At 39.6% G+C, this 26820-nt stretch overlaps 1 protein-coding gene across 1 annotated transcript in view; it reads left to right on the top strand.

Moving 5' to 3' along the window:
• Positions 1 to 24938, top strand: part of HEATR5B (HEAT repeat containing 5B) — a gene marked incomplete at its 3' end in the record, with an annotated part of 48381 nt that extends 23443 nt beyond the window's left edge. The window contains exons 20-32 of the mRNA XM_010160191.1: positions 1187 to 1356; positions 4426 to 4570; positions 5384 to 5623; positions 7481 to 7732; positions 9396 to 9577; positions 10671 to 10739; positions 12702 to 12881; positions 14390 to 14627; positions 15249 to 15509; positions 16445 to 16572; positions 16759 to 16903; positions 21910 to 22179; positions 24714 to 24938. Coding sequence (XP_010158493.1) covers positions 1187 to 1356; positions 4426 to 4570; positions 5384 to 5623; positions 7481 to 7732; positions 9396 to 9577; positions 10671 to 10739; positions 12702 to 12881; positions 14390 to 14627; positions 15249 to 15509; positions 16445 to 16572; positions 16759 to 16903; positions 21910 to 22179; positions 24714 to 24938 — 2505 coding nt within the window. The remainder of the gene's footprint in view (positions 1 to 1186; positions 1357 to 4425; positions 4571 to 5383; positions 5624 to 7480; positions 7733 to 9395; positions 9578 to 10670; positions 10740 to 12701; positions 12882 to 14389; positions 14628 to 15248; positions 15510 to 16444; positions 16573 to 16758; positions 16904 to 21909; positions 22180 to 24713) is intronic.
• Positions 24939 to 26820: the final 1882 nt, after the last annotated feature.

Below are 26820 nucleotides of genomic sequence, written 5' to 3'. Positions count from 1 at the left end.
GACCCTACTTATGACTTTGGGGCTTTTTTGACTGCAGTTTGAGATTCATATAAAAGAAGTTGCAGTGATATATGGTCTTCTGGCTAATGGCAAATTTGCATGATAGGTAAAAGATGAGAAACACCCTTGCATATTTGCTGTGTATATTTTTGCGTAGGTGGGGCAAGAGGAAAGATTTTTCCTCCCCTTTTTCAAAAGGTGTTACTTTTAACTGACGGCAAGAGCTTAAGTTTGACATCATTGATGATGTTGTGAACTAGAACTCCATTTCCACTCACTCTTGATATTGTTAGATCACCATACCTTACTGTAGAGAGTAAGATCTTGTCATGCCAAACACTGTATCTGAAATTCTGTGTCTCGGATGGCAAACCCATGGATTTGTAACTTGTCTAACTAGGATTTTTCGGAAGGCATATATATAGGATGGTTTTCGATACAGTGCCAGAGAGCCAGCTGCTAATGAAACTTTAAATAATGACTTAAATTTCTAGTAATGAAAAATTTTTAGGTGGTTTAACTGAACTTGTGTAACTGCTTGCTGTGTGTTAACCATTTGATTTGGAGTGTCATTAACTTTTAAAATAAACAACAACTTCTGTAGAATGTCTTCTGCAGGTTACCTTTTTCTGTAATTCGAGATTTTTTTATAAACATGATGCAGGGTAATTTTTAAAATACAGAATGGGATTATTTTTCAAATTAAATACTGTTCTTCTGAATGCTGTCCTGTGAGAGTACTGCAACTCCTCTAATGGAGTTAACTAAAATCACCTGGCTGTGTGTATGCTAGCTTGTGTTATCTGACATTTTAGGAAATTGTTCAGTGCATGAAATATTGCCCATATGTATAGTATGAAAGAGACCTTAAAAAATGGAATTTAGATGATTTTACTGGTTTCATGTCCTGGGAAGATATTCTCAAAATACTTGTGACTGAAGATCATTGATCCAAAATTTCATTTGGACAGGACGTTGTTAATCTGAGATAAAAAAGAGGCATTGAAGCGGTCTGTAGTGTTTATCTGAAGTTGTTTAGATACTAATTTGCAGTAGGAATTCAGAGAAGTTGCATGTTAATCTGTGAACGTTGGGGTATTAAAAATTCTTGGTTTTCAAAGGTTTGAAGTCCACAGTTGTCATACAAAAATTTTGCTGTGTTAAGGATACCCTATTTCATCATTAGGTAACGGAGCTACAATTTCAACAATCCGTTCTTCCTGCTTGGTGGGATGTGCAATCACACAAGACCATTCAGACTCGCTTGTTCAGGCGGCTGCCATATCCTGCCTTCAGCAGCTTCACATGTTTGCACCACGGCATGTCAACCTGTCCAGTCTGGTTCCCAGTCTTTGTGTGAGTACAAAATGCATCCCTTCGGTTCCTCAAAGTTTTACGTGCGTGCTCAGCAGAGGACAGGAGAAGCACTTTGCAAGATGTCAAGGACGTCTATGTGTAACAAGCAAGTCACATTTGCAAAAACACTGGGGTGCAGTACAAGGACGTCTGTCCTCAAGCCGTTTAGATCTTTTCAGAATGGTGCCCAAATTGTAGTCATAGGGTCCAATTCTCTTACACCCTACATAGCATAAGATAACAAGCATTTATATATAATATGATGGGGTAAAAAGATGCTGAAATGCTGTTGTTTCCTCCAACTGATTGCACGTTCAGAGGAAAGTGAGTGAGTTGGGGAAAGGTAGGAGATTTTGGATTTATTTTACTACTGTCAGGATAGTAGGTGCTGACATTCAGATTCCTGTACCGCTGCTGTTAGCACTGCTTTCTCCCTCCATTAGTGTTCTGTTAGCAAGTCCTGGCTGAAGCCTGAAAGTGAGGCAGAGGCTGGAACCCCAAATATATAAAATATCCATGCACACCACCTTTCCTCTTACAGTCGAGTGTTTTGGTGTGGGCTTTTAATTTATTTTTTTTTTTAAAGTTATTTTTAGAGTGTTCAGCAGTTCAATACTGAGAAATTTGTAAAGCTTCTCCCTAATGTCTGTGGGATGTTTTGCAAAATTCTGTGTGTCATTCTTTGTGGAACTGTTGGTTCCATGTTACCTGAAGGAGTACGATCCAGCTTATATCAGCTTTAGAACTTGTTCTTAGTCTGCCATCCAGACTTTCCCTAGGACATCTGTCATTGTTACATGCTTTGTCCGTGCCTTGGGCACTCTTGCTCTCTCCCCCACCTCCCCCTTTGGAGCACTCCTGCCAGTGCAGTGTGTTCCCAGAACCTGTCACTTGTCCTTTCACAAATTTTTGCGTAACAGGTGTGCAACATACCCAAAAGTAGGGAGGCCTGTGTACAACATGACAAACAATCCCTGTAGCCATTTGTGCTGTAAGTAGCAGTGGGTAATATTACAGACAATGAAGTTCACACAGGAATGACTAGTACTGTTTTAAAAACTTTCCCCAGGGCTTTTTGGTGTCTCTTTCTTGTTCGTTCATGGTCCTCTGCTAAACAGAAGCTATTTTCCTTCTCTTCTCTCATATTCCTTACTTCCAAGTCATACTTAGTTTCATATGTTTTTACTCTGAATTGTCTTGTGCATTTCTTTACAGATCTTTACAGAAAATGCATAGGTACACAGGCAAGGTCTGCCTTATCTGCCCCATTATCAATCTCTTAATTGCTTTCTAACTCACTTTTGAATGCAATTCCTACCAGGTGTCAAAATTAAACCACACAGTTCCACAATCTAGTTTCACTTTTTCCTGCATAGGTTTCATAACCACTAGTTGTTCATTCTGTGACTTAAAACGGGGAATGCTCTATTCATTAATTAAATCCCCCAAATATTCTGTGGTTTAGTTCCATTAAAGAACCTTTAAATATCACATTGAGGTGATTTTAAAGTCTGCTTGTTTTTTCAGGCCTAAAATCTTGTATATTCATATGTAGAATAAAGATCTACTGTTAAAACACTTTATAAAATACACAACCCTTTCATTTAGGAAAGCAATTTCCATACATATAATAACCTAATACTGAGAAAGCAAACGCGTACTTGGTTTATTAAAAACAAATTGCCCAGGGTAAATAAAGAATCAGAGTTATTAAAGAGCACTCTTCATCCCTTTCACTGTTGAAGAACATATAGTTCTGTATGCAGCTGCTTCCTCTCAGGAAAATAGAGACCATGCACAATTCTTGTATAAGAAAAATATTTGCTTGTACTTGAGGTAATTCAAAAGGAATTAGAAGCCAGTGTGTGTTAGCAAACAAATCTGAAGCTATCTTATTGAAAGGCACTTTCTAAAAACTTATGCAATAAATTCTGTTAGAAGTCTGAAATAAAAAGTTTTTGTGATAGCTGTCATGTGTGGGACACCTGATGATAGCTTTTTGTTTAAAAAGAATGTGATTTACAGCTGTAGCAGAATATGGGGTTGAGTAGTACTGAAGAGTGTAACAGACTGGAAAGTATAATTAGTCTAAATCACACTGATGCAGTAGTTACGTGTTTAAGCTCTTACTGCTTTAACCAGATAACCACTGTCAGCTCTGTATATGTCAGCTTTACTTCCATTTATTTATTTATTTATTTTGGTGGATGAAAAGCTGAACTGGTGGACGAAAAGCTGGACATGATCTGGCAGTGTGCACTGGCAGGCCAGAAAGCCAACCGTATCCTGGGCTGTATCAGAAGTGTGGCCAGCAGATAGGGGGAGGGGATTGTCCCTCTCTACTCTGCTCTGGTGAGACCCCACCTGGAGTGCTGCATCCAGCTGTGGAGCCCTCAACATCAGAAGGATATAGACTGGTTGGAGCGAGTCCAGAGGAGGCCACGAAGGGGTTCAGAGGGCTGGAGCACCTCTGCTATGGGGACAGGCTGAGAGAGTTGGGCTTGTTCAGCCTGGAGAAGAGAAGGCTCCGGGGAGACCTTATTGCAGCCTTCCAGTACCTGAAGGGGCTACAGGGAAGCTGAGGGGGGACTTCTTACAAGGGTCTGTAGTGACAGGACAAGGGATAACGGGTTTAAATTGAAAGAGAGGAGGGTTAGATTAGATATCAGGAAGAAGTTCTTCCTGGAGAGGATGGTGAGGCACTGGAACAGGTTGCCCAGAGAAGCTGTGGATGCCCCATCCCTGGAAGTGTTCAAGGCCAGGCTGGATGAGGCTTTGAGCACCCTGGTCTAGTGGAAGGGGCCCCTGCCCATGGCGGGGGGGTTGGAACTAGATGATCTTTAAGGTCCCGTCCAACCTGCATGATTCTATGATTCTATGATTTTCATCTTTGTACATTATCAAAAGTACTTATTTCTGAACTTTAAAGATCTTGTAAAGAGCTTGGTGCCCAGCAGCTCACACATGGGCACAGAATTCAAAAGTATAATGCTGTTAGTCCTTAGCAGCACTGATCTATTGGTTTGGGTGTGCCGCAGTTCACTCACCTGTAGTGCTTCTGATTTTTAGGTTCATTTGTGTAGCTCCCACTTGCTGCTTCGCCGGGCTGCAGTTGCATGTTTGCGTCAGCTTGCTCAGAGGGAAGCAGCAGAAGTATGTGAGTATGCCATGAGCTTAGCGAAAAATGCTGGAGACAAAGAAAACAGCGGCATCAGTAAGTAGTTCTTTCATGTCGTGCTTTCGTAACAGTTGAGTGCACATATGTGTGTGTACATTTGGTTTGCCTTCAGAGAGGGAAAAAAAAATCCCAACAACAACACCCCCCCAAGAACAGGAAAAAAACCCTAAAACCCTTCCAGCTCTGGTAACTTCTGGCCACACCCCTGCTCAACTCTTGAATTTCACTTACAATTTAATTTTTTCTGAAGTACAGACTTAAACTTCTCGGCCCCATTAAGACATGGCAGTCACATAGGGGATGCAGTGTATATAAAGTTTTTCTGATATTTTAGGTCTTGATCTTTTGAATATTGACTTAATTGTATGCTGCTTGATTGAGAGATCTGGTCGTGTTATATTCTGTTAGCAGCATGTCTGCAAAGCCTGTGGACTTCCCTGGTTGGTTCAGTTCTTATATGTATCATTTTTTCTGAAAATAGGAGGCATAGAATCGTGAGCTTACTAGTATTAAATCACACCAGTTAAGTTGGTTTCTGGACAGATTCTTTATAGTCCAGTGCTATTAGGGGTTTTTACAAATTCCTGGGGGTATGTACCTTGAGAGAGGGGTTTTGGGTTTTTTTAAGTAATAGTAGGAGGTGTTTCTCGCCTTGCAGAAAATAAATTTAATGTATTGCTTTATTACAATTTTTGTAGCGTTAATTCAGAACAGATTGAGTAACATTTTGGTGTATTGTTGCCTGAACTATACACACACAAATACACAGTGCTCAATTCTAGTCTCTTATTCCAAATTTTAAAACTGAGTTACTGATTTCAGAAAAGATTTCTTACTCTCTTTTTGCAGATATTAATCCTTTTGCACCAGGACCTGGTTCTCGGCGAGATGCTCATTCCCGGCATCAGGGTGTTAATATAACAGAGACAGGCCTCGAAGGTGTCCTTTTTGGGATGTTGGATCGGGAGACTGATCGGAAGTTGTGCTCAGATATCCATGATACTCTGGGACATATGCTTTCATCGCTGGCAGTAGACAACCTTTCTCACTGGCTAATGCTTTGTAAGGATGTCCTTGCAGCTTCCAGCGGTAAGTGTTCTGTAGTGTTGATGTGAATGACAGTATGTCCTTAGTATTAACATCTTCTGGGAATGTTTGTTTGGAGCTTATCTTTAATCAAAGTTCTGTATACAAAATAAGCTATGTGATAACTAGGATAATAGTTCATTGAAACTTCCTTAGAAAGAAATCATCAATGTTATGTTAAGTTTTAGAATATTGCTTCTAAGATTAAAATGTTAAAATAGGATTTCCGTAAAATAAGTATTTCCAGAAGAGGAGCAGTGAGGTTATGACACTGACACCTTAGTATATTAGTGAGTGCAGACGTATTCTTTTTAGCCTTTATACATCAGGCCCATACAGAAAGAAGAGTGCTGTACATGCTCTGAGCCTTTTTTATGAGGTTTTGTGAGTTACTAATGCAATGATGGGTTACCATGGTGATGAAACTCTTGCTTGTTGTTTAGCTTTGCAGACTTGTTTGCACAGATCTTGTCCTCCGAGACCTTATTCCTGTTTTTCAGCTTGTAGGATGGTTGTGACGCAGATTATGCTCGTTTCCCTTGCATTTATACTTGTTTATTGGCATACTGTGGGTTCATCCTGAAGCTCCTTCTAAATGTTGCCAGCTTTACATTTACTGATGAGTAATGCTACTAATGATTTCTTTATGCAATGTGGTTACCATATATCTGCCCAGTGAGAAAGACCTCATTTCCAGAGTTTGAAGTTGGCATGTCCTTTTCTTCTTTCATGAGAGATGGGTTTTAAAGTTTTTAACATGCTTGTCCAATCTCTTATTTATTAGTAGGTGAAATAATTTCTGAGAACCATATTTAAATAAATTCCTATCACCTGTGCTTTAAGACAGCAACTTCATTTTGAACTCCTCTGATCCAGCTAACTGGCATATGAACAAAATCTGGTTTACTTTCTAGGCAAAGATTTACAAATCAGCCCCATAAGGTCCTGGATGTCTTCTCAAAACATTCTTCTTGTGAATTGTTGTCATCCATGTTTGATTTGCCACAGCCTCTTTCTCTCTTTATTGGCTTTTCAGCTGCTTAAATTTAGTCTTTCTAAGAAACATGCCTTAGTTGGGGTGGGTTATCCTTGCAATAATTTCTTCTCGCTCTCCTCTAATTATTGCCAGAGTCATTTTTGTCATACCTTGGCATCTGGCTAATTTAGACCGTGTCACTGAGAATTTTATGTTCTCATGTCTGAATAGTGGAATTATATATGCATGTTTGGTGAGTTGCTTTTTGTTCCTGTTTGGATTTTTTTTTTCTTTAATGTGATCCCTGAAGTAATTTTCTTTTCTGAAATGAAGTCTCGCAGCCACACTTAGAGAAAAAGCTTTTTTGACTATTAAACGCATTTGTGGGTGCCATAAACTGCCTACTTGGCTGCACATCTGTCCCCTGACATTGAGTTTTGTAGCTTTGTTTCAGTTTAACATGCACTCTAGCTTTTATTTGAATCAGAAGCTCAGTAGTTGAAAGCCAAGCTGATTATTTGATTCTGAGCCTGGTAATCTCCTTACCCTGTTTATTAGCAATGTAACAGGTTAATTTTCAAAGCTGTGAAGTTTAGATGCAGGATCCAGCTATAGCTGTGGAGAGTTAGTGTTACAGGAATTTAATATCATCTAAGCCAAATAAAGGGTAAATTAGCCCAGGTTAGAGGTGAAAAACATTTCTTTGGCTGATATTCCTATGCCTTTCTACATTTTTCAATTATACGTTTTTCAAATACTGTTGTTTTACCAAAAGAATTAGTCTGTCTTGAATCGGAGTATCAGGAAAGGCTCGTATATGTCTTCAGCTGTGTTCTGTAGGTTGTAACAGTGGAACTTTTTATTTTAATTGTTCTCGGTTGTAGACATGAGCACCGCTGCTCCCCTGGGAGGAGGGAAGGATGAGGAATCAGAGAAGAAGGACGAGATGGATGACGATACAATGTTTACCACCTTGGGTGAAGAAGATAAATCCAAGCCTTCTGTAGCACCTCGTTGGGCAACTCGTGTGTTTGCAGCAGACTGCCTGTGCCGCATTATCATGCTGTGTGAGAATGCGAACAAGGCGCACTTCGATCTGGCGCTGGCTCGTTCAGCCAGACTTAAAAACCCAAAAAGTAATTACAGAATGCGCATATTCTGGTTTTGGTTTAATTTTTTTTAGTTTATTTATCTTTGACACCTCTTTACAGCTTAATATTACACAGCCAAGAAAAAAATATGAGCGATTATCCTTTCATTGAAGTGGTTAAAAACTAAGGAAATAGCCAGCAAACGTCAGTAAAACTGTAGTTATGTAAGTGCTGTCGTTACCGCACCATGAACACAAAGAATGAGGTTTGCTGGAGAATGTGAATGCTGACAGACTGATCTGCTTGGAAAAAAGCCCTGAGATTTGCAGACCTTTTCTCCAGACTGAAATAGAGGCAGTAAACTTATAACTAAGGATGAGCTGGGAATAGTTTCTGAGTTTAATGCAACGACAGCAATGACTTAAGACTTCAGAGTTTATTTTAGCATCTGCAGACAGAAGGGATGCTAGGAAAGAAAAAAGATAAGGCCAGGTAATTATTGCTGTGGCATTGGTTGCGGCGAGAGGGATGGGGGAAGGGAGTTATGGTAAGATGTGGACCCAGCTGCTTTACAAAGTTGATTTGAAGCTGAGGTCACTCTTTGAAGATGAAGAAGGAAGAGTTTTGGGAAAGCTTATTTTGAGATGGTGGTGTATTGTGGAGAAAATCATTAAATAACTGCCGCTTATAGGATCCTGAAGAGTCTTGCATGTGATAACCCTGAGAATTTACATTTCTAAAATTAATTTAAAGTGAATTTGATGTATTTGATATCCTTGTAAAAAGAAAAATTTGGCAAATTCTACCTTCCCAACTTCAGCTTCCAAAATATTTAAAATTTACTAATGTGTCATGGTCTGAAAAAGTAAGTGCAGATTTTACCACTTTGTTCAGTCTTTCTTTTATTGACATGCCTCTGAACAGTTTCAGCTACAAAATAATTTTTTAATTTAAAATCTAAAATGAAAAAATGTAAAGTTTTTTTTTTTATTTTACCTTGAGACTTGAAAACAGGTAGAGCTTTCTTAATTTGTGGGTTTTGTTAGTCATCCTGGATATTATGATTTTAAATAATTTATTTTTGTATTAGTTGTACAACATGTGGAAATTTCAAATTGAGAGCAAGGAAAGAAATGAAATGAACAAATAGAGAAGAATAATCCTTTCAGAAATGTTCCTGAGTTATGTAGTGTTCTTTTCTGCATGCTGTCTGCTCCTTGCTTACAGCTTTGGATCTGGCTTTTGGGAACAGAACTAGAGGCAGTGTTTAAACTTGACGAGGTTTTGCTGTATCAGCAGGGGTCACTCTGAGCACAGGACTTGAACACGAATTGCCCTCAAGATTTTCTGTAGGTCTGGGCGCTGAATCACTAAAATTAGCTTTACTAAATAGTCTAATATCTTCTAAACTACTCGGACACATTTACATACTCTGTTTAATGCAATTTCTATGTATCATATATTTAATTTTCTTTCAAATTTATGCTTCATTCTTAAGGTTGTCTTAGGAACAAAAGTCCTTCTATCACTTTAGGAGGAGGAGAAAGAAAAATAGGTTAGATTCTTTCTTGCCTTCTACGTACTCTAAATATTGACCTTGAAAAAGTATGGGTAAAATTTCTACATGTCAGTGAGCAAAATGTTACAAATATATGTCATGTTAGTGGTCTCTAAAGTTACTAAATGGTCCTTTCTGTTTTGTTCTAAGATGACTTCTTAGTGCTTCATCTCTCTGACCTTATTCGAATGGCATTCATGGCTGCGACTGATCACAGCAACCAGTTACGAATGGCAGGTCTTCAAGCTCTTGAAGACATTATCAAGAAATTTGCATCAGTTCCTGAGCCAGAGTTTCCAGGCCACGTGATACTGGAGCAGTATCAGGCTAATGTGAGACCTCCTTTATAAGTTCAGGAAATTGTATATTTATGCCAGTATTAGCTTTAAGAACACTTAAACTTCAAAAGACCTGTGAAGAGATTTTTCTGTGTGAAAATGTACTGAAGAGACACTTCTGTATACCTCTTCAAAGTATATTTTTATATCTCTTCTTTTTTTTGTAATTTAGTAGCTGACGAAAGTAAAAACTCAGTAGCTATTGATTCTTTAAATGTAACCTTAATATTTGGCTTTCATTTTTGGCAAGAGTGGTATTTCGTTTGTAGAATTAGGAACTGGAAGATAACACTGATTCAGTTCCTGATTGAATCTAATAAATTATGTTTTCTTGGGAATTCATGAATATACTTCTTTTTAAATGAAAACTACAAAAGTGTAGGAATAAGAGGTGGGCAGTCCAAGATTTATTTTGGAGTATTATTGCTTTATTTTGAGCATAACTCATTCACCTCTTTTCACTGTGTGTTCAAGATCTTTGCAAATACTTGTTAAAGGTAGGTTTTCATCCCTTTCACTTCCTGCCTTTTTCCTCTTCCTTCTATAATGCTGTAACCATTACTATTTCTTCTGTCACTTAGATGTGGTTCCTTCTGTTTCAGAAAAATGCTGTCTTATATAACGGCCTAAAAGGCTTCTTGGACAGTATTTGTCATTTTGGGAACTTGATGCAAATCCAACCATAAACATTTGATTTCACATCATTATTCCTTTGGACATCAATAAGTCATTCTTCTTGATTCTTAGCATAAATTGCACCTGTAATACTTGAATGGTTAAAAAGATACTCATTAACAGAAGGAGAATAATACCACATATTTGACAAAGCTAGTTGAGGCTTAAAAAGACAATGGGCAACAAGGAACAAATTGGTTTAGGACTTTGTTGTTGTTATTTAAAGAGTACTGTTGCAAATGTCTGCTAGATAGCAAGGATAAGTTTGGGGTGTAACTATAATGCCAAAATTAGGAATCTTGTCTGGCTTGTTCTGTATATAAGCTTGAGCCTGAAACACGGTAAGATGAGGAATGTTGTGTCACTATTGTTTTAGCTGTATTTTTTAAAAAAGTTTTCTTCCTGTCAACAGGTTGGCGCTGCTCTCAGGCCGGCTTTTTCTCAAGATACACCATCTGATATAACTGCAAAGGCCTGCCAGGTACAGAGGAAAGGGTTCAGATGGTATAAGATAAACTGATTTTCCTTCTCTTTGGAAGAAGGATGCAGTAGAGAAGTAGTAGCAAATGGCTGGGAAACTTGGTAAACCTAAGCTGTGATGCTTTTGCAACATCTTTTGAGTCTCCTAGTAATATATTTTGTTCCTTAGAAGTGCAGAAGTCCTTTTAGGGAGCTACGTCAGAAAATACTTAGTCTTTCTAAAATTAATTATGTCTTCATGTTGATTCTGCATTTGTTGCTAAAAGAAAAAAAAAAAGGAACCCCCTCCCTTTGCTTAATAGTGATAATTTACCTTTGAACACTGAACTTCCAGATTAATGCACTATTTTAGATTTTAGGAGAGCTGAGCATCCTCATTACAGTCACAGTAACCACCTCCCAGTGAAAGATTTTTTTGTGTGTGTGATCTTGTGCTACTGTAGTTTAAATCAGCCGTTGTCAGCATAGCTGTAGTAGTATCTGGTATGTGGTTTACACAGCTGAATTACAACTGTAGTTTAAAGCAGCAGTTTATTTCGCTATGCAAACGTCAATTTAAGAATTTTAACTTTGTGTATGTGAGTTTTGTTTAATAAATCTTGGTCCACCAGGACTGGGACTTTGTGGTATTGGTTTATTTTCTTAATTTCCAGCACAGTTTGTAAGGATAGATCAAATATGGCATAATTTGGTATCTATAAATAGGAAAGAATATACTCACCAAACTAGATGGACAGAGATGAGCTGCACTCAAGGAGTTTGATGTTGTTACAGTTTTATGTCATTACTGAAACAGCTGTTGAGTTGCCCAGCATCTGGAGTGAAGCTGGTCTTGGTCCTACTGTGAATGAATTATGGATATGGGACAGATTTTCAGCAGCCTTGTCCTGTGCACCTCTGGGACACTTTTCATGTTTGCGTGTACTTAAATACGTCCATCATGCCAAATCATGAGAGGCCCTTCCCCACACGCTGTCAAGGAACTGGTTCCCTAAAAGCAAAATAAACTGGAGATTGGACAAAAATGCCGTGGAAAGAGTTTCAAAAACCTGAACTGCTTGAGTTCTGTGTGGTTTTTTTGCTTCTGTTCCTAATCCTTGTAGAACCACCGCCATCAAAGCACTCTTTTAAAAGAATTTGTCTCTCTTGCTTTTTGTGGAAAAGCAGCTGCACTGGAGGAGTTCTATTGCCTGCGTTATGTCTGGGTGTGATTGTGTTTCAGAGGATGAATGCCAATATGTAGCACAAGACAGGAGCACCTACTCTGTATGATGTTTGTATTCTAAGTACCTGTTTGGGTCCATTTAATTCAAATGAAAAGTGGGGAAACACCCAACTGTCTGTGCACCGTATCTCGTGCTGATTGCTCTAGATGCTAAGACTGTTTGGTCCAGATCAGAGCCCAGTTATTTGAAGATTAATTTTTCCCCCCACTCATTTCTAGGTGTTTTCTTGACATTAGTGATGTTGGAAGCTTCTTATCAGTATGGAGCCTTAATATATAATTTGAGAAGAGTGGGCTTTTAAAGATGTACTTATACTGATTGCTGACCAATATATTTTTCACAGTGAATGCAGTGATCCATACCTGAATGATTTAACCAGGCACTGGGGACAGAATGAAAAAAAATTGTTATTACCTACTTATGGAGGATTAAAAAACTATTTAAAATGTTTTTCATGTATCTGTTAAGTTCTATTTGTAATACACTTTGCAAATTCAGTCTTTATAACCATTTACCTGAGCAATTCTGCTGTTATGGGTGGGGAGAAAAAAAGGAAAACCTCGGATTTTTTTTTTTCATATTAAGCAGGAAGAGAGCTGCTAAGTTGTTTAGTTTTGGGTTGTTTCTTGTGGTTGGTCAGAGTTCTGTTTTCTTATAGATTTTCCCCGCCCCCCCCCCATTTATAAAGTTGTTGGGTTTTTTGCTAGTATGGAATGATTCTAAACTTTGTTGTCTAGGTATGTAGCGCTTGGATAGGAAGTGGGGTTGTAAGTGACCTGAATGATCTCCGCCGAGTTCACAACCTTCTTGTCTCTTCCCTGGATAAAGTGCAAGCAGGCAAGGGATCTTCTAGCCAGCTTTATCGGGAAAGCGCCACTACTATGGAAAAACTTGCAGTTCTGAAAGCATGGGCTGAGGTAAATGTCGACCATTACATCTTTAAAAGTTTGAAAAGATTTTGCAAGATAGTAGCAGCCTCACACGGTTGCACCTGCTTTCCTCCTTACTTGATGCAATTCTGCTCCTGGGATGTTTTCATCTCTGTATTTTTCTCTGTTCTTTTTTCTGCCATTCTGTTGATCCGTGCTTCCTGTGAGGCTTGATTGTTCTTTGTTTTCCTGCACTTTTGTATTAAACACTCGTACCTTATCAGATCTTTCTTTTCCTGCCATCTTAGTGCTTTTACACTTAAAAAACCCAAACAACCTTAAAATTTATTCTGGGATAATATTGCAGTTAATTAACCAGGGGTTTGTCAAAGTGTTCATAATAAATTGCAGGCTTAATGTGGATATTGTTGGGGAATGGCTGGAATACCAGAGGTCTTCAACTGTTTACGAAAGACAGAGTTAGTACTACTTACATTGCCTTGCATTCCTGAAATGTTACTTGCATGCTATAGAGATCTACATATAATTATGCAAATGGTATTTTGTTTTCCCTTAGTATAGTATTTAAGGGTTTGGGGATGTTTGTCATTAGATTTTCTAAGAAGTTACATGTTCTTATATGCCAGTGTCGGGCCAGTGGCCATAACCTGGGAAACAGAAGGTTCAACCTGAACCTGAGGAAACACTTCTTCCCTGTGAGGGTGACAGAGCACTGGAACAGGCTGCCCAGAGAGGTGGTGGAGTCTCCTTCCCTGGAGACTTTCAAAAGCCGCCTGGACTTGTTCCTGTGGGATCTATTCTAGGTGACCCTGCTCTGGCAGGGTGGTTGGACCAGATGATCTCCAGAGGTCCCTTCCAACCCCTACCGTTCTGTGAGTCTGTGAAATTACAAAGGAAAGTATTAATGCTTCAGCTGTGTAATGCTAATCACCTCATATTGTAATTTTAAGCTTGATATGGAGCATCTATTATTTTTACTTTTTTTCCCTGAAGATGCTTATTATTACTGTATTTTTCTGATATTTCTGCTTAGTTCCATATTTAAGTTTTTGAAAAGGCTTCTATCCTCTCATAGCATCTATCAGAATCAAACATATAAGTGTTCTTGTATTCATGTAACGCTTTTAAAGCCATTGTCACGTCTTCATGATATGTAATCTATCCCAGAGAGTGGCAATTACTCTTTATGTAGGTCAAAGAAATCTTTACAATTAGGATGCATTGGTTTAGTGAAATCAATTAATTAAATCAATGCCTGGGTAGAGCAGCAGTAATTGATGCTTTTTTAGGAAAAAAGTGTATAGCCAGATTGTTTTAGTGAAGTGCCATTTATGCCCCTAAGTGTTATAAACTGATAGAAATAAAAGAAAAAATATTTAAATAAATTGTATTTGTATTGCAAATCTCTTTTTGCCAGGTGTTTTCCAGTGAGTCATCTGTATATGGAATCTGTTACTTTCACATGGGAAAGGCTGCTGCTTTTTTTCTTTTTTAGGATCATGCAGCATGTGCATTCAGACATGTTTTTCTTCTAGGTATATGTTGTTGCCATGAAAATTAAGAAAGAAGCAGAGACCAAACCAAAGCATGTTTTAAAGAGCACAGAGGAGGATGAGGATGATTTTGGTACTGTAGATGAGTTGCCACCAGACAGTTTGATAACACTTGTACAGCCTGAGCTGCCTGCACTTAGCCGTCTCTGGTTAGCTGCACTGAAAGATTATGCTCTTTTAACTTTACCAGCTGAATTTGCTACCCAGCTTCCTCCAGATGGTAAGCACTGGAATTTCTTTTTGTGTTGTTGTGAAAAACAGAAAGAAACCCTTAGCTGAGCCTTCAAAATTATTTGGCAGGCATGTTTTATGCAAGTGATAGATTTCTGCCTTTGTGTAATAGGAATATATGTTTGCAGTTTGAGGGTGCTTTTTTCCTTCAGTCTGCAATGAAGATATTTATCAGAATCACAGAGGTCATTAAAATCATATCTTTGTAGAATTAAGAGTACTTCTACATCTCTAATACTTGGATATCAAATGCAAAAAAATGTTTACTGTAAGAAAAAACATAGTCCTTGAGATTAGGGTGGACACTATCTTATTTTATGAAGTTAAGCATGAGTGTTCTGTGTGAAAATTGCTGCAAGACCTGATGGCTTTGCCTGCCTTTCTTGCTCTCTGCTCACTGTTCCATCAGGGCCATTGCACTTTCTTATGAGAAGTACTAATGTTGCTCCTTCACAAGAACTGCAGTTCACTAATACTGACATGGGTTACATCTGAATATGTACACAATCAAACACACCCAGAGTAAATAAACTAATAAATTTAGAGCATGCACTTTTTGTCTAGTTGCAGAGGACTTCAGAATTTACCTTTTTCTTTACTAATTTCACAGGGGGAGCATTTTACACTCCGGAAACAATTGATACTGCTAGACTGCATTACCGAAACTCCTGGGCTCCCATACTACATGCAGTGGCACTTTGGCTAAACAGTACAGGATTTAATGCTTCAGAGTCAACAGAAGAGACTGCTGCAGCAATGCCCAATTCACAGAAACGTGCTACGTCCATTATGTTGAACCAGACACCTGGATCTCCGCCTACCACTAAATCTTTGCCAGAGATAAACAAAGATCGAATGCATTTAATTTTGGGTAAGAATTACAGATTTGGAGTTCAGAAGCAGCACACTATGGTATGAGAATAAGAAAGGATACTTTGCTCGAAATCTAAGAAGTTTAAAATACATCACATGTCTGGATAATGCTTTGAAGTATCTCTGTCTCCTTATCTCTGTATCTCTCTGCCTCCTGTGTTCTTTACAGCTTTGACAGAATATTTGTCGGTGTGGTTATTGTGTTTTTTATAGACAAGTTGTGTATCTAGTTTATTTATGTAATTGGATAAAATTAGTAGGAACTGTTCAACGCTGTAATATGTTATGCTTCAAAGACACAAAAGCTGTAAGGTTAATTAAAATGCACACTTTCATAAATACACAGTTCGGTAAAGACTGATATTTGACAAGTCACATGGAGTAGCTTCTGCCTCAGTTTTTCATCTGTGACTAGCAGCCAGTGTTTCCTTTGTTGCTCTCTAACAGCTTTAAGAGGTGGATGTGATCGCTTATTTTGAGGAATGCCAGCAGTTTGCGGTGATATACAGATACTTAAAACCAAAATTAAGTGCCATATATATAATATGAATATTGCATAATTTTTTGAGACTTAACTTCATTTTTGTTATCTTTACATTTAAAAGAGTAACCTAAAACTCAATTTACAATTGAAGGATTCAGAAGTCTGACTTAAAGATGTTTAGATGAAAGCGTGTATTTCCATTCAGTAATCTAATCGCTTGCTGTCACGGTTTATTATTTTTTCTGACAAATTTTGGGGAAGATGTGATGCGGAAGAGAGAGAACATACAATTCTGCTGTTTCTAATACATAAACTCTCTTCTCCTTTAAAGGAAGAACTGAGAGAAAACATGTATCTTTGTTAAGAACCTGCTTTATTTAAAGAAATCTAAAAAGAAAACTTTATTTTATAATTATGTGAACATTCTTTTTAATTATTGCTCTTTTCAGGTGTCAGTATACAGTTTCTGTGTTCTCCCCGACCTGAAGAGCCTGTTGAGCATGTTACATCTTGTTTACAAGCACTTCACACTTTACTGGATTCCCCTTGTGCCAGGATCCATATTGCAGAGGATCAGGTACTGTATGAGCATGTTGTAGCAATCAGCTTTTTCTAGGTCTTGGTCTTTCATCTGTGATGATTACAAAAGCTGTAATTATTTTTGTGTGAGAAAGGTATTTGCTCATCGTAAGCAAGTGACATAACAATTAGGAATTGTTAAGTCCTAATTATTTCTTTTTATATGTGTGTTGTTTTACTGTAGCTCCTTGGTGTTGAACTCTTGAGCGTGCTTCACCGACTCCTCCTGACATGGGATCCTCCTTCAGTCCAGCTACTGGTTACAGGAGTTGTCCAGCAGATAGTAAGAGCAGCTCAAGATTATTTGCAGGAAAAAAGGAACACTCTAAGTAAGATTTTGGAAACACGGCTTGTTTTGCAGAGTAAATAAGCAAGAGGTTTTCATGTTGGGAAAGGAACTCAGATAGATTAGATTATGGTTACACTGAAGGAGAATATGCTGTGTATTCCACAGATACTTTTGATGTATTCGTAATCTTACCTGCTGATTTCTTAACTCTTGTAAGATGTAGTTTTTCTTTCTCTGAAAATTCTAGTGGTTATTCTTTTCATGTTATAGTTAATGCATTTTTTCCTTGAATGAGTGATGAAAATTATACCCAGCACACCACTTAAGGTCATTTCATGTTATAGTTAATGCATTTTTCCTTGAATTGAAAATTCAAGGAAAGTACCACTTTAATTAAGTACCACTTAAGGTCGTACTAAGACCTTGTACAGTTTCATTAACGTTTCTCTATGTGACTGCCTCCTTAGCACTTCATTTACCTGCTTTTTCTGGAGTTTAATGGTCTAGCCACCCATGTAGGGTCTTGTGGTGCATCCTCTGGCACAACTGGCATTCATGAGGTGAGTGAACTGCTACTGGAACCAGTATGAAAAGTTGCCTGCCCAGGAGATCTTGCCGGGAAGTGGAGCGTGCTTGCAGCTGGTCTCTTACTTCACTGACATTCAGGGTGTGTCCACAACCAGGAGCTCTGGGAACAGGGTGTGCAAATGGGAGCAAGGCAGTTGGCATGGAAAGGCATGCTCATGCAGCCCAGAAGTGCTGCTCAAGACTGTACAAGACTGCTAGAGTCAGCATAATGATTGATGGCAGTGACATACAGCCAGATACAGTCTGCTGACTGAGGAACAATCACCTCTGGCACATCAGAGGTCTAATGACGTGGCTTGAAATCCAGATGAAAGTCCTGATGTGACTGTCTTCCAGGTGCTTGTCTGTGCAGCCAGGGCTGGATGTGACATTGGTCTCACCTGTGAGGTGTGAAGGAAATGCATGTGGAGGTGACCAGACTCTGTAGTGTCAGGAAAGGCAAATGGAAAAATGACGTGTTCTTCACAGAGATCCTGCAGGTGCAGGAGCCCAAGCCCCATGTGTCATGTAAGGAGGGACAGCCGTAGGCTATGCTAGAATACATCCCTGGGGGATAACTTGCACAAAGGTGGAAGCTGCAAGGTTTGTGACATTCAGCAACAAAAAGCTTTATCTGCAGACATCCAACTGAAGAACACTATAGAGATTTGGCAAGAGGAGAAGAGGAACAAGTTGTCAGGGTAGGTATCTGGGACAGCCATCCCTCTTTGACAGGTCAGAACTGATAGCAAGAAGAGGAAGTGAAGGGGGATACCAGTAAAGGACTCTTTTCTTGTTCACCACAGACTGCTGATCAAGAAGAGGAGGTGGATGAACTGGAAGAAGCCTTCTTATCACAAGCTATGAGAGTCTCATGAGAGACTGTCAGTATCCAGACATGTGCTGGTTGGGCAGTACTGAAGGGCGATAACAATCTGAAACTTTCAGAAGTATATGAGGCACAGGTCTTTTTCAGTGTGGTTGCTGGAGAGCTCAAATGAGGGAGGTGCTCAGTGGATCTGCTCCTCACTAATAAAGAAGAAATGGTTGTGAAGGTTAATGATAGCTGTGGCTGTATCAGCTATGAGATAGTGGAGGTTATGGTCCTGAGGGAGATGAAGAAAGCAGGGAGCAGAGCAAAAGCTTTGGCCTGACTTACCGCACTTGGGCTTGTTCAGGGAGCTTGCAGATGAGATCTTGTGGTAAGCTTCCCAGAAGGGCAAATGGTTCATCATCTCAAAGAGAGATGGTTCATCTTTGGTGACAAACAAATAGCTCATCCAAAAGTGCAGGATGCCAAACAGGCATGGCAGGAGGCTAACTTGGCTGAATAGGAGCTTCTGACTGAGCTAAAATGTGACAAGGAAGTGTATGGGTGGTGGAAGTGGGGGCAAGCTGCCCAGGAAGACTACTGAATATGTCCGCTTAGTTGTGGAGAGTGGAATTAGGAAAGCCGCTATTTGGCTGGAGCTGAGACTGGTGATGGATGTCAAGTGTGACAAGAAGGGCTTTTATAGATATGTTGGCAGCAAAATACCAAGGAAATTTGGACTGGCTGCTGAATGGATTGAGTGATCTCATGACAAAACACTTTAGGGAAGGGAAACTGAGGCACTGTTACCTTTGCTTAGTCCTTCTGTGTCTAGTGAGCAAGTTTAGGGGAGAGAATTGCTAGCTACAGTAGATGAGAATCAAGTTAAGGACTGCTTGGGTAGAAGCTGACCTGGGACCAGATGGGATACATCTGAGGGAGCTGGTTGATGACATGGAAAGGCTGCTGCAGCCATCCTTGAAAAGCTGTGGTACTCAAGAAAGCTTTCCAACAGGTGGCAAAAAGTAAGATGCTAACTTTAAATAAGTAGCGACATGAGGTGCATTTTGGAGTACTATGTGCCAGTAAGCCTACTCTGTGTGTTGAAAGATTTTGGAGTAAATTCCCTTGGAAACCACTTCTGAATACGTGAAGTAGAAGAATGGAGTTTGATATAGCAAGCACAGAATTACCAAGGGCAAATAATTCCTAATCACCCTTTGTGATTAAATAACTGGCTTTGGCAGAAGAGGTAGTGGTGGATATTTTTTACTGTGATTTTTTTTCAAGGCTGTTGACCCAGTACCCTATAGTATCCTAGTCAAATTGGTGAGATGTGGACTGAAAAGCAGGAGAATAACTGGCTGGACTGCTGTGCGTGAATAAGTCTAACTGGCAGCTGGATACAACTGGTGTTCCTGAGAATTCAGTATTTGATCTGCTACTTTTAACATCATCATTAACAACCTGGATGATAGGACAGAATGCACCCTCAGGAAATCTTGTGGATGGTACCAAACTCTGCAAGTGGTGGATACACTGGAGGGCAGTGCTGCCTTTCGGGGGAATCTTGAGCTGCAGGACTGAGAACCTGCTGAAGTTCAGCAAAGACAAATGCAAACTCCTCTGTTTGGGATTAAATAACCCTGTGTGTTGGTATAGGCTGGGGGGCTGACAGACTGGACAGCAGATTTGCTGGGTAACAAGTTGAATGTGAATCTGTGGTGTGCCTATGCAATGCTGAAGAGACTGTTACTGGGTCTGAGTACTTTTTGGTACTCAGGTAACTGGGTCTGATTACTTTTTTATTAGAAAAGCATGACCAGTAGATGAAGGGATATGTCCTTTCAACTTGAGCTTTGAAGATGCATCTGGAGCGGTGTCTAGTTTCCTTTGCCCTTCCTCCTCATGCCAAGGAAGTGAGATGCTGACAGACTGAAGGAAGTCCAGTGGAGGTCCACTAAGCTGCTTAGGGAGGTGAAGTATGTGACACGTGAGGAGAGGCTGAGACCTGAACTCGTTTAGTCTGCAGAAGGGAGGGTTAATATGGGATAGAGTAGCAATCCCTCTTCTTAAAGTCGATTTAAAGAGAAGACCAGTCTAGGCTCTTCTGAAAGGCATATGGTGGAAAGATGAGAGGCTACAGACCCAAGTTGCAGCAATGAAAATCTAGATGGGATACAAGGAAAAAATTTGTCACCATGGAAATGGTGAAGCAGTGGAACAAGTACCCAGGGGTGTTGTGGCAGCTCCGTGCTTGGAGATATTCAGAACTGGACCAGCCCTGAACAACCTGCTCTAGCTTTCAAGTTGGCCCTGTTTTGAACATGAGATTGGACTTGGATGACTTATGGAGGTCCCTTTCAACTTAAATTTTTCTGAGATTCTCTGACAGGATGATATACCTAAATTCTGCTCTTCCACTTGGCCTTTATGGAGCTTTAGTAAAAGTTATTTTTTTCTTCTTTTATCCCAGCTTCTGGTGTGAGATTTCAGCTTCTCATGTTTTGCTTAGGCTTTTCATCAGTATGTTCTGTTAGTGTATTTCTGCTTTATGTAAGAAGATTCTCGATAAGGTAATAGCATCAGTCTGAAAACTACTTTCTGAGGTACTTTTAGTAATCTCTTCCCTTTAACAGGGCACCCCCCTGTTCAACCATCCCTTTACCATTTCTTTAAAAATCTAGCATTGGATGTACTGTTTCCGTCTTTGCCAGGTAAATTGGTTTCCATCTGGCCACCTGGCAAATAGTTCATCAATACCTGATGAGGTTAGATTATGTTTTCTTTTACCTGCAAGAAGTGAAGTAAACCCCAAAGAATATTCTCTTACTAAGGAAAACTACCATTTTAGTCTGGCACAGTATACTGTTGAGAAAAAACCCAACAGTTAGCTTTTGCCCGTTTTCAACATAGAAACAGGGAGAGGGTTTTACTGGAACTTGAGGAACCAGCACAGCTAAAATGCAAGCTCTGTTCCTTCATATGAATCAACGGAATTGTTTGCTGTAGGCCCAGTAAGTTGCTTTTTTTCAAATCAGTGGATGTGATAACACTGGCAATCATTTAAATTCTTAGGAGCTCCATAGGGGTAGTTCAGGCCAGCTTTGACTTACTGAATCTCTGTCGCTGTTTAATGGGAGAAGGAAGGGCTGCAGCTGGCCAAGTTGCCATTCAAAAAGGAGACTTTTTGAACTAAACCCACTGAAATCATGAACTCCAGACACAGAGTCCTACAATGCTTTTCTGTTCTCTTATTTCATAATCAATCTAGGCTGAAATAGGATCTTGTTGGGTGGAATATCTAATTAATAGCCATTAAATTAAAAGGTATTGTCATGCCTATTTATTTGGCAGTCATTGCTGTTAATTTGACAACCAGTTTTAAAAGAAGCAAAATAATTACTGCACTTTTTGTAAGTGTTACTACCTTTTTTTCTATTTCTGGATGGATTTCTAGTATCATTGCAATCAAAATACTTGTAAAACATTTTAAACCCTTTTAAGTCATCCTAACTAAAACATTTAGTTTGACATGAGCCATGTTTATCGTATCTTACTGTGAATCAACTTTTTAAAAGTTAAAAATCAAGAAGAAAAATGTGTTTAATCTTTGGTGTGGGATCTTTCTTAACTGTCTCCTCAGACACTTCTTTGCTTTTTTTCAGATGAAGATGATGCTGAGGAAAAAGAAAATCCTCTTACTTTAGGAGAGGGAGGTGAGAGTGGTGGTCTTGTGCCTGGAAAATCTCTGGTCTTTGCAGCCATGGAATTGCTCATGTTTATCCTAGTACGGCACATGCCCCATCTGAGTTCAAAAGTGTCAGATTCTCCAAGTCACGTTGCTGCCAAATCCCAGCTCTCAGAGGAAAGTGCTCGTCTTGTGGCTGCCACTGTTACTATACTGTCTGACCTGCCTTCCCTGTGTTCTCCAGCAGGTAAGGTGGTGTAACAAAATATGTATCGCATGGTTACTCTAGGGGACATATGCTGAGGGTATGATGCTAAAAGCAAACTGAATACATTTTTACAGGGTACTTAAAGGGTCATCTATTGAAAGTATCTTTAGATTCTAACATAAATTAAGAATTCAGGCTTTTCTAGTGAGCAACATAAAGGAAATGATTTCATTTTAAATGTGCATGTGTGCAGCAAGTTTGCTGAGGAAATGATATCTATATCACTATGATTTTGTTGCTTTTCTCCCTTTCTTTTTTCATGATTTTGAAACCTTTTGGCCTATTTTAATCATATTGTAAAAGACCATGGACATCTCTGAGATAATTAAATGCCTGAGAAGTTTGTAAAAAGCAGCAGCTGGATGAAAATAGAACCCTACTGAGGAAAAAACAGCACAATTCAGCTGTGGTACACTTGGTTTTGCAGCCGTTGGCTGTCAGTCATCCCAAATGTTACTCTAAACTAAATGGAGCTTTCTTCTGCCCAGGGAGACTGTCACAAAGGATATGTGTAAACTAGGGTAATTGCACTGAGCGGAGTTCAGGGGTAAAGGACACAGTTGCATGGGAAGCTGTGCTCTTTGAATTTTGCTTTTCAGAGAACAAGTTGGTTAAGAGTTGTCTCATGGCTCTCTGGGAAGTTTCACAGACTGATGTAGATAAGATAACTGTCTCCCTCAGTGGATGCATGGTAAATAACATACTGGGACAAAGTCATGCTCAGAACACATGTGGGCTGTCTTCAAACCGACAATTTGTCTTGCAGTTCTTTACAAAATAGATTTTTAGCTGGTTTGAGGTCCTGCACTGTTTTTTATTTTTATTCCTGGTTCTTTTTCCTCTCTTTGCCCTCACTCTCCCCACCCTCCACCCTCCCTTTTTTTGTTGTTGTGTGGGGATGGGCGATGTGTGCAAAAGGAATAACAGCACCACTTCTGTGTTGACTGGAGTGAAGGCAAGACTCCTGGCATTTGGCAAGCGGCCAGCGAAAGCAGCTCAAATTATTGTTAATCTACAGAGACTGCTAGAGTTGGGTGTTTTTCTCATGCAGAAGATGTAGCCAGGTCATAGCTGGAAGGGGGGGATAGTACATGCACAAACATTCGTGTTAATTAAGCATTTGGATGTAAGGGAAACTGAACAAACAGAATTCATCACTTTTGTGATTGAGTGGATTTCTTACATTTCTCCCTCTTTCTTTAAAACATGAGCATCTTGCAGTCTCCATTGGACAAAATCTTGGGCAGTCTGAACCAGAGAAACTGCTGCCTTAAAAAATGCTGCTTTGAAAAAGGGGGTTGGACGAGACTACCTCCAGCAGTCCCTTCCAGTTGTAATTTATTCTGCTTAATGTATTTATTCTCACAGCATTCCCGGAAGTAGAAAAATGACAGAATTTGTGTTTCCACAGATGTGGCAAAATGAGACATAGAAAAGACAGGGAGAGAGGCTTGGCTTTTTGAGGCGAGCTGCTACAAGGAAGCTGGGGGCGACTTTTTACAAGGGCCTGTAGTGACAGGACAAGGGGTAACAGGTTTATACTGAAAGTGGGGAGATTTAGATTGGATATCAGGAAGAAGTTCTTCCCAGAGAGGGTGGTGAGGCACTGGAACAGGTTGCCCAGAGAAGCTGTGGATGCCCCATCCCTGGAAGTGTTCAAGGCCAGGCTGGACGAGGCTTTGAGCAACCTGGTCTAGTGGAGGGTGTCCCTGCCCATGGCAGGGGGGTTGGCAGTAGATATCTTTAATATCCCTTCCAACCCAAACCACTCTGTGATTCTATGCAGACTGAGATTACGTGGCACAACCCAGTAACACCCTTCTTTCAGTCCTACAGGTACTTAAAGTCTGTGTGTTACTGAAAATCCTTCTTGGGAAGTTGCCATGTGTCTAAAGTCAGGTTATGTGCTACCTGACCGATGTTTCTTGGGTATGTCTAACTTGCATCTGCAGGTCTGGCTGCATGAGACATGTAGGTAGGCATTGATTTCTTCAGAAAAGAAATGCAGTAGGAGGAGGATCATTTTTCCACCTTTGTAGAGTAGCCAGATGGCTACAGCTTTTGTCCAGGATGTGAGACCCCAGATATCTTTCTTACTTAGCTTCTGGGGGCTTGCGCCACACACCAGCTTCTTGGGAAGTGCCCTAACTTCATTTGGATACCTGCTTCCAGCCCTAATCCTCTTTTAAGTTATTTAACTATCTGGATATGTACAATGTGATACATGTGTGTCACATGCCATGTAGGGTAGGACTTTAATTGCTGAATCATCATTCCTAAATTGACAGCAGCATTTAAATGTTGGCTTGTATGACTTGTGTTAGGATGTGCTTCAGTAGTACTGATGAATGAATTTGCTGATAAAAATATTGAACTTGTTACCTCAATGGCAGTTTATCTTGGTGTCTCCTTGGTCTCCTAGCCATATATATCCATACTGGGAAAGCTAAAAAGGTTATTGGCATTAACTTTGTCCTTTTTTTTTTTTTTTAATTTTCTTAATATTTTTTTAGGTTGTATGACAGTCTTACCCACTATCTTGTTTCTGATTACAAGAGTGTTGAAAGAAACAGCAGTAAAATCAGCAGATAATCAGGTCCCACCTCCAGTCAGTGCAGCCCTTCAAGGGATAAAAACTATTGTTACTCTTCCGACAGTCAAGACTGATGAAACTGAGAAACAATGGACGGGTCTTATCCGCAGCACTCTGGCATCTATCTTGGAGTATTCGCAACCTGGTAAGTGCTTTCCTGGTGCCGTGGAGTTAGAGAACTATATTTTTCTGTAATGAAAAGGCAAGTACAGTATCTGCCTATAATTAAATAGGCTTCATGTCTGAGGGTTGGGCATTAAAAGTGGTGATGAATTGCTTGTAAAATTGAAACGGGAGAAGGACCTGAGTGCAGAGCCTAGCCTGATCAGAGGTGCTTAATAGGTTGTGTTTGAAGACAAGCACAGCACTGGCTTTAAGAAAAATACTGTAACACCTCAGGAGTTCCCATGCCACATTTGACCTTGTTTGTCTGTTTTCTTTGACAATATTGGTCATAATCTGCTATTAGAAATTTTGTCTTTGCAACTCATCTTGCAGCCCTGTCTCTTGGGTCCTTTCCGTAAGGTATTTTTCTTTACTAGTTGAGACTTTCCTTTTCCATTTTGAATCCCATTATGACATGATTATTTCATGTTTTAACTTTCCTCAGACTGCCCTTATCAGTCTTCATAATTTCAGCTAGTAACTTGGTTTTGGAACTTGGAAATCTACCTTCTGTTATCAGTTGGTCATTCTGGTACCTGCTGAATGTCTTGCAAGTAAAATCTAAAGGACTTTCGAGCTGAATTCACTTCACTTCCTGGACTGCGCCTCAAGTTCTGTAACTCGTGGGAACTCTAGACATGTTGGCAAGGCCTGAGTAAAGTATCATTTCCACCCCTCCTTTCCTCTTTCCACAGAATACCTGCTTGCATAAAGGAAAGGAGATTTTCTTTGCCAAAATGGTGTTTGTAGGGGAACCAATCTCTTTACTGAAACTGTAATTGTTCAGTACTGTACATGGACTCGACACCTTGAATTAATCCTCAGAAAAAATGGCAATCAGCGTATCTTCTAAGTGTTCGCTGACATGATTTATAGAGTCTTAATGACAGTGAGTGTTAAGTGAATGAGTGTGAAGACAGCATGGGATAAATGCAGGAAGGTTCATAGTGGAATAGGGTATTCGTAGTACTGTTACAAGCTTTCAGTGTTAAGAAAAAAATCCAACCCCTGCCAAAAGAAATCTGTTACCCACCAGCAGGATGTCTGCTGTGTCTCGTTAGAGAACTGCAGACTACTTCTCTTGGTTCCCATTGGTACTTTGCCTTGCCTTTCAGAAAGAAAAAAAGATGTACAGTCTCAGCTCGGTAGTTAGCAAAAGGCAGACACAAAGATTGGTCATTTGCATAATGGTAGCTCAGCCAAAAACCATCCCATTACGTCCCTAAGGAGCCATTTATGGAGACTGAAGAGGGGCTTGAATGGAGTTACTCATGTGAGAGATAAGGAGCGAGTAGGTCATTGCAAATGATCCTGAAAATGTCTGAAGGGGGAAGGATCAGTAGATTTGTGTTAACCTGTGATTTGATTTGTCACATCAGGCCTTGTCTTCCAGCCTTTTGTTGCTGTAAAGATTTCTCAGTCCTTCTTTCTGGAAACGTGACTGGCTTTAGGCTTTTTGGCAGACTTCGGAAATCTTTCGCTGTTCCTTGCAAGAGTGTGTTTTCCTTTTCCTTTCCAGTCTTCTGTGGAGTGGGACACATCACACACAAGAATCTAAGCAAGGTCTACTGCATATGATTTCCATTCTCCTAATTCAATAAAACTTTTAAAAACCTAAAAGTAATAAATTTATCACTTAAAATGCTTGCAGTAGTTTTCTAAAGTGAGGTCTCACATCATGGCTAAGCCAATCGAGTGACAAGCTGAAATCTGTAAAGGGCAGTCATGCTGGTTTTCTTTTTGCTGGCTATGTGTCTGATATTTCTTTGTACTCTCAAGGAACAGCAGAACCAATCTGGCCAGCAAAACCAGCAGAACAGTACTTGACTGTACTTTCTGTGTGTGTATATATAATAATAATT

Source organism: Eurypyga helias, unplaced genomic scaffold (assembly GCF_000690775.1).
Source record: "Eurypyga helias isolate BGI_N326 unplaced genomic scaffold, ASM69077v1 scaffold9771, whole genome shotgun sequence".
NCBI lineage: Eukaryota > Metazoa > Chordata > Aves > Eurypygiformes > Eurypygidae > Eurypyga > Eurypyga helias.
Note: the sequence above shows the minus strand (reverse complement) of the source record. Positions and strands in the feature narration are given on the sequence as shown.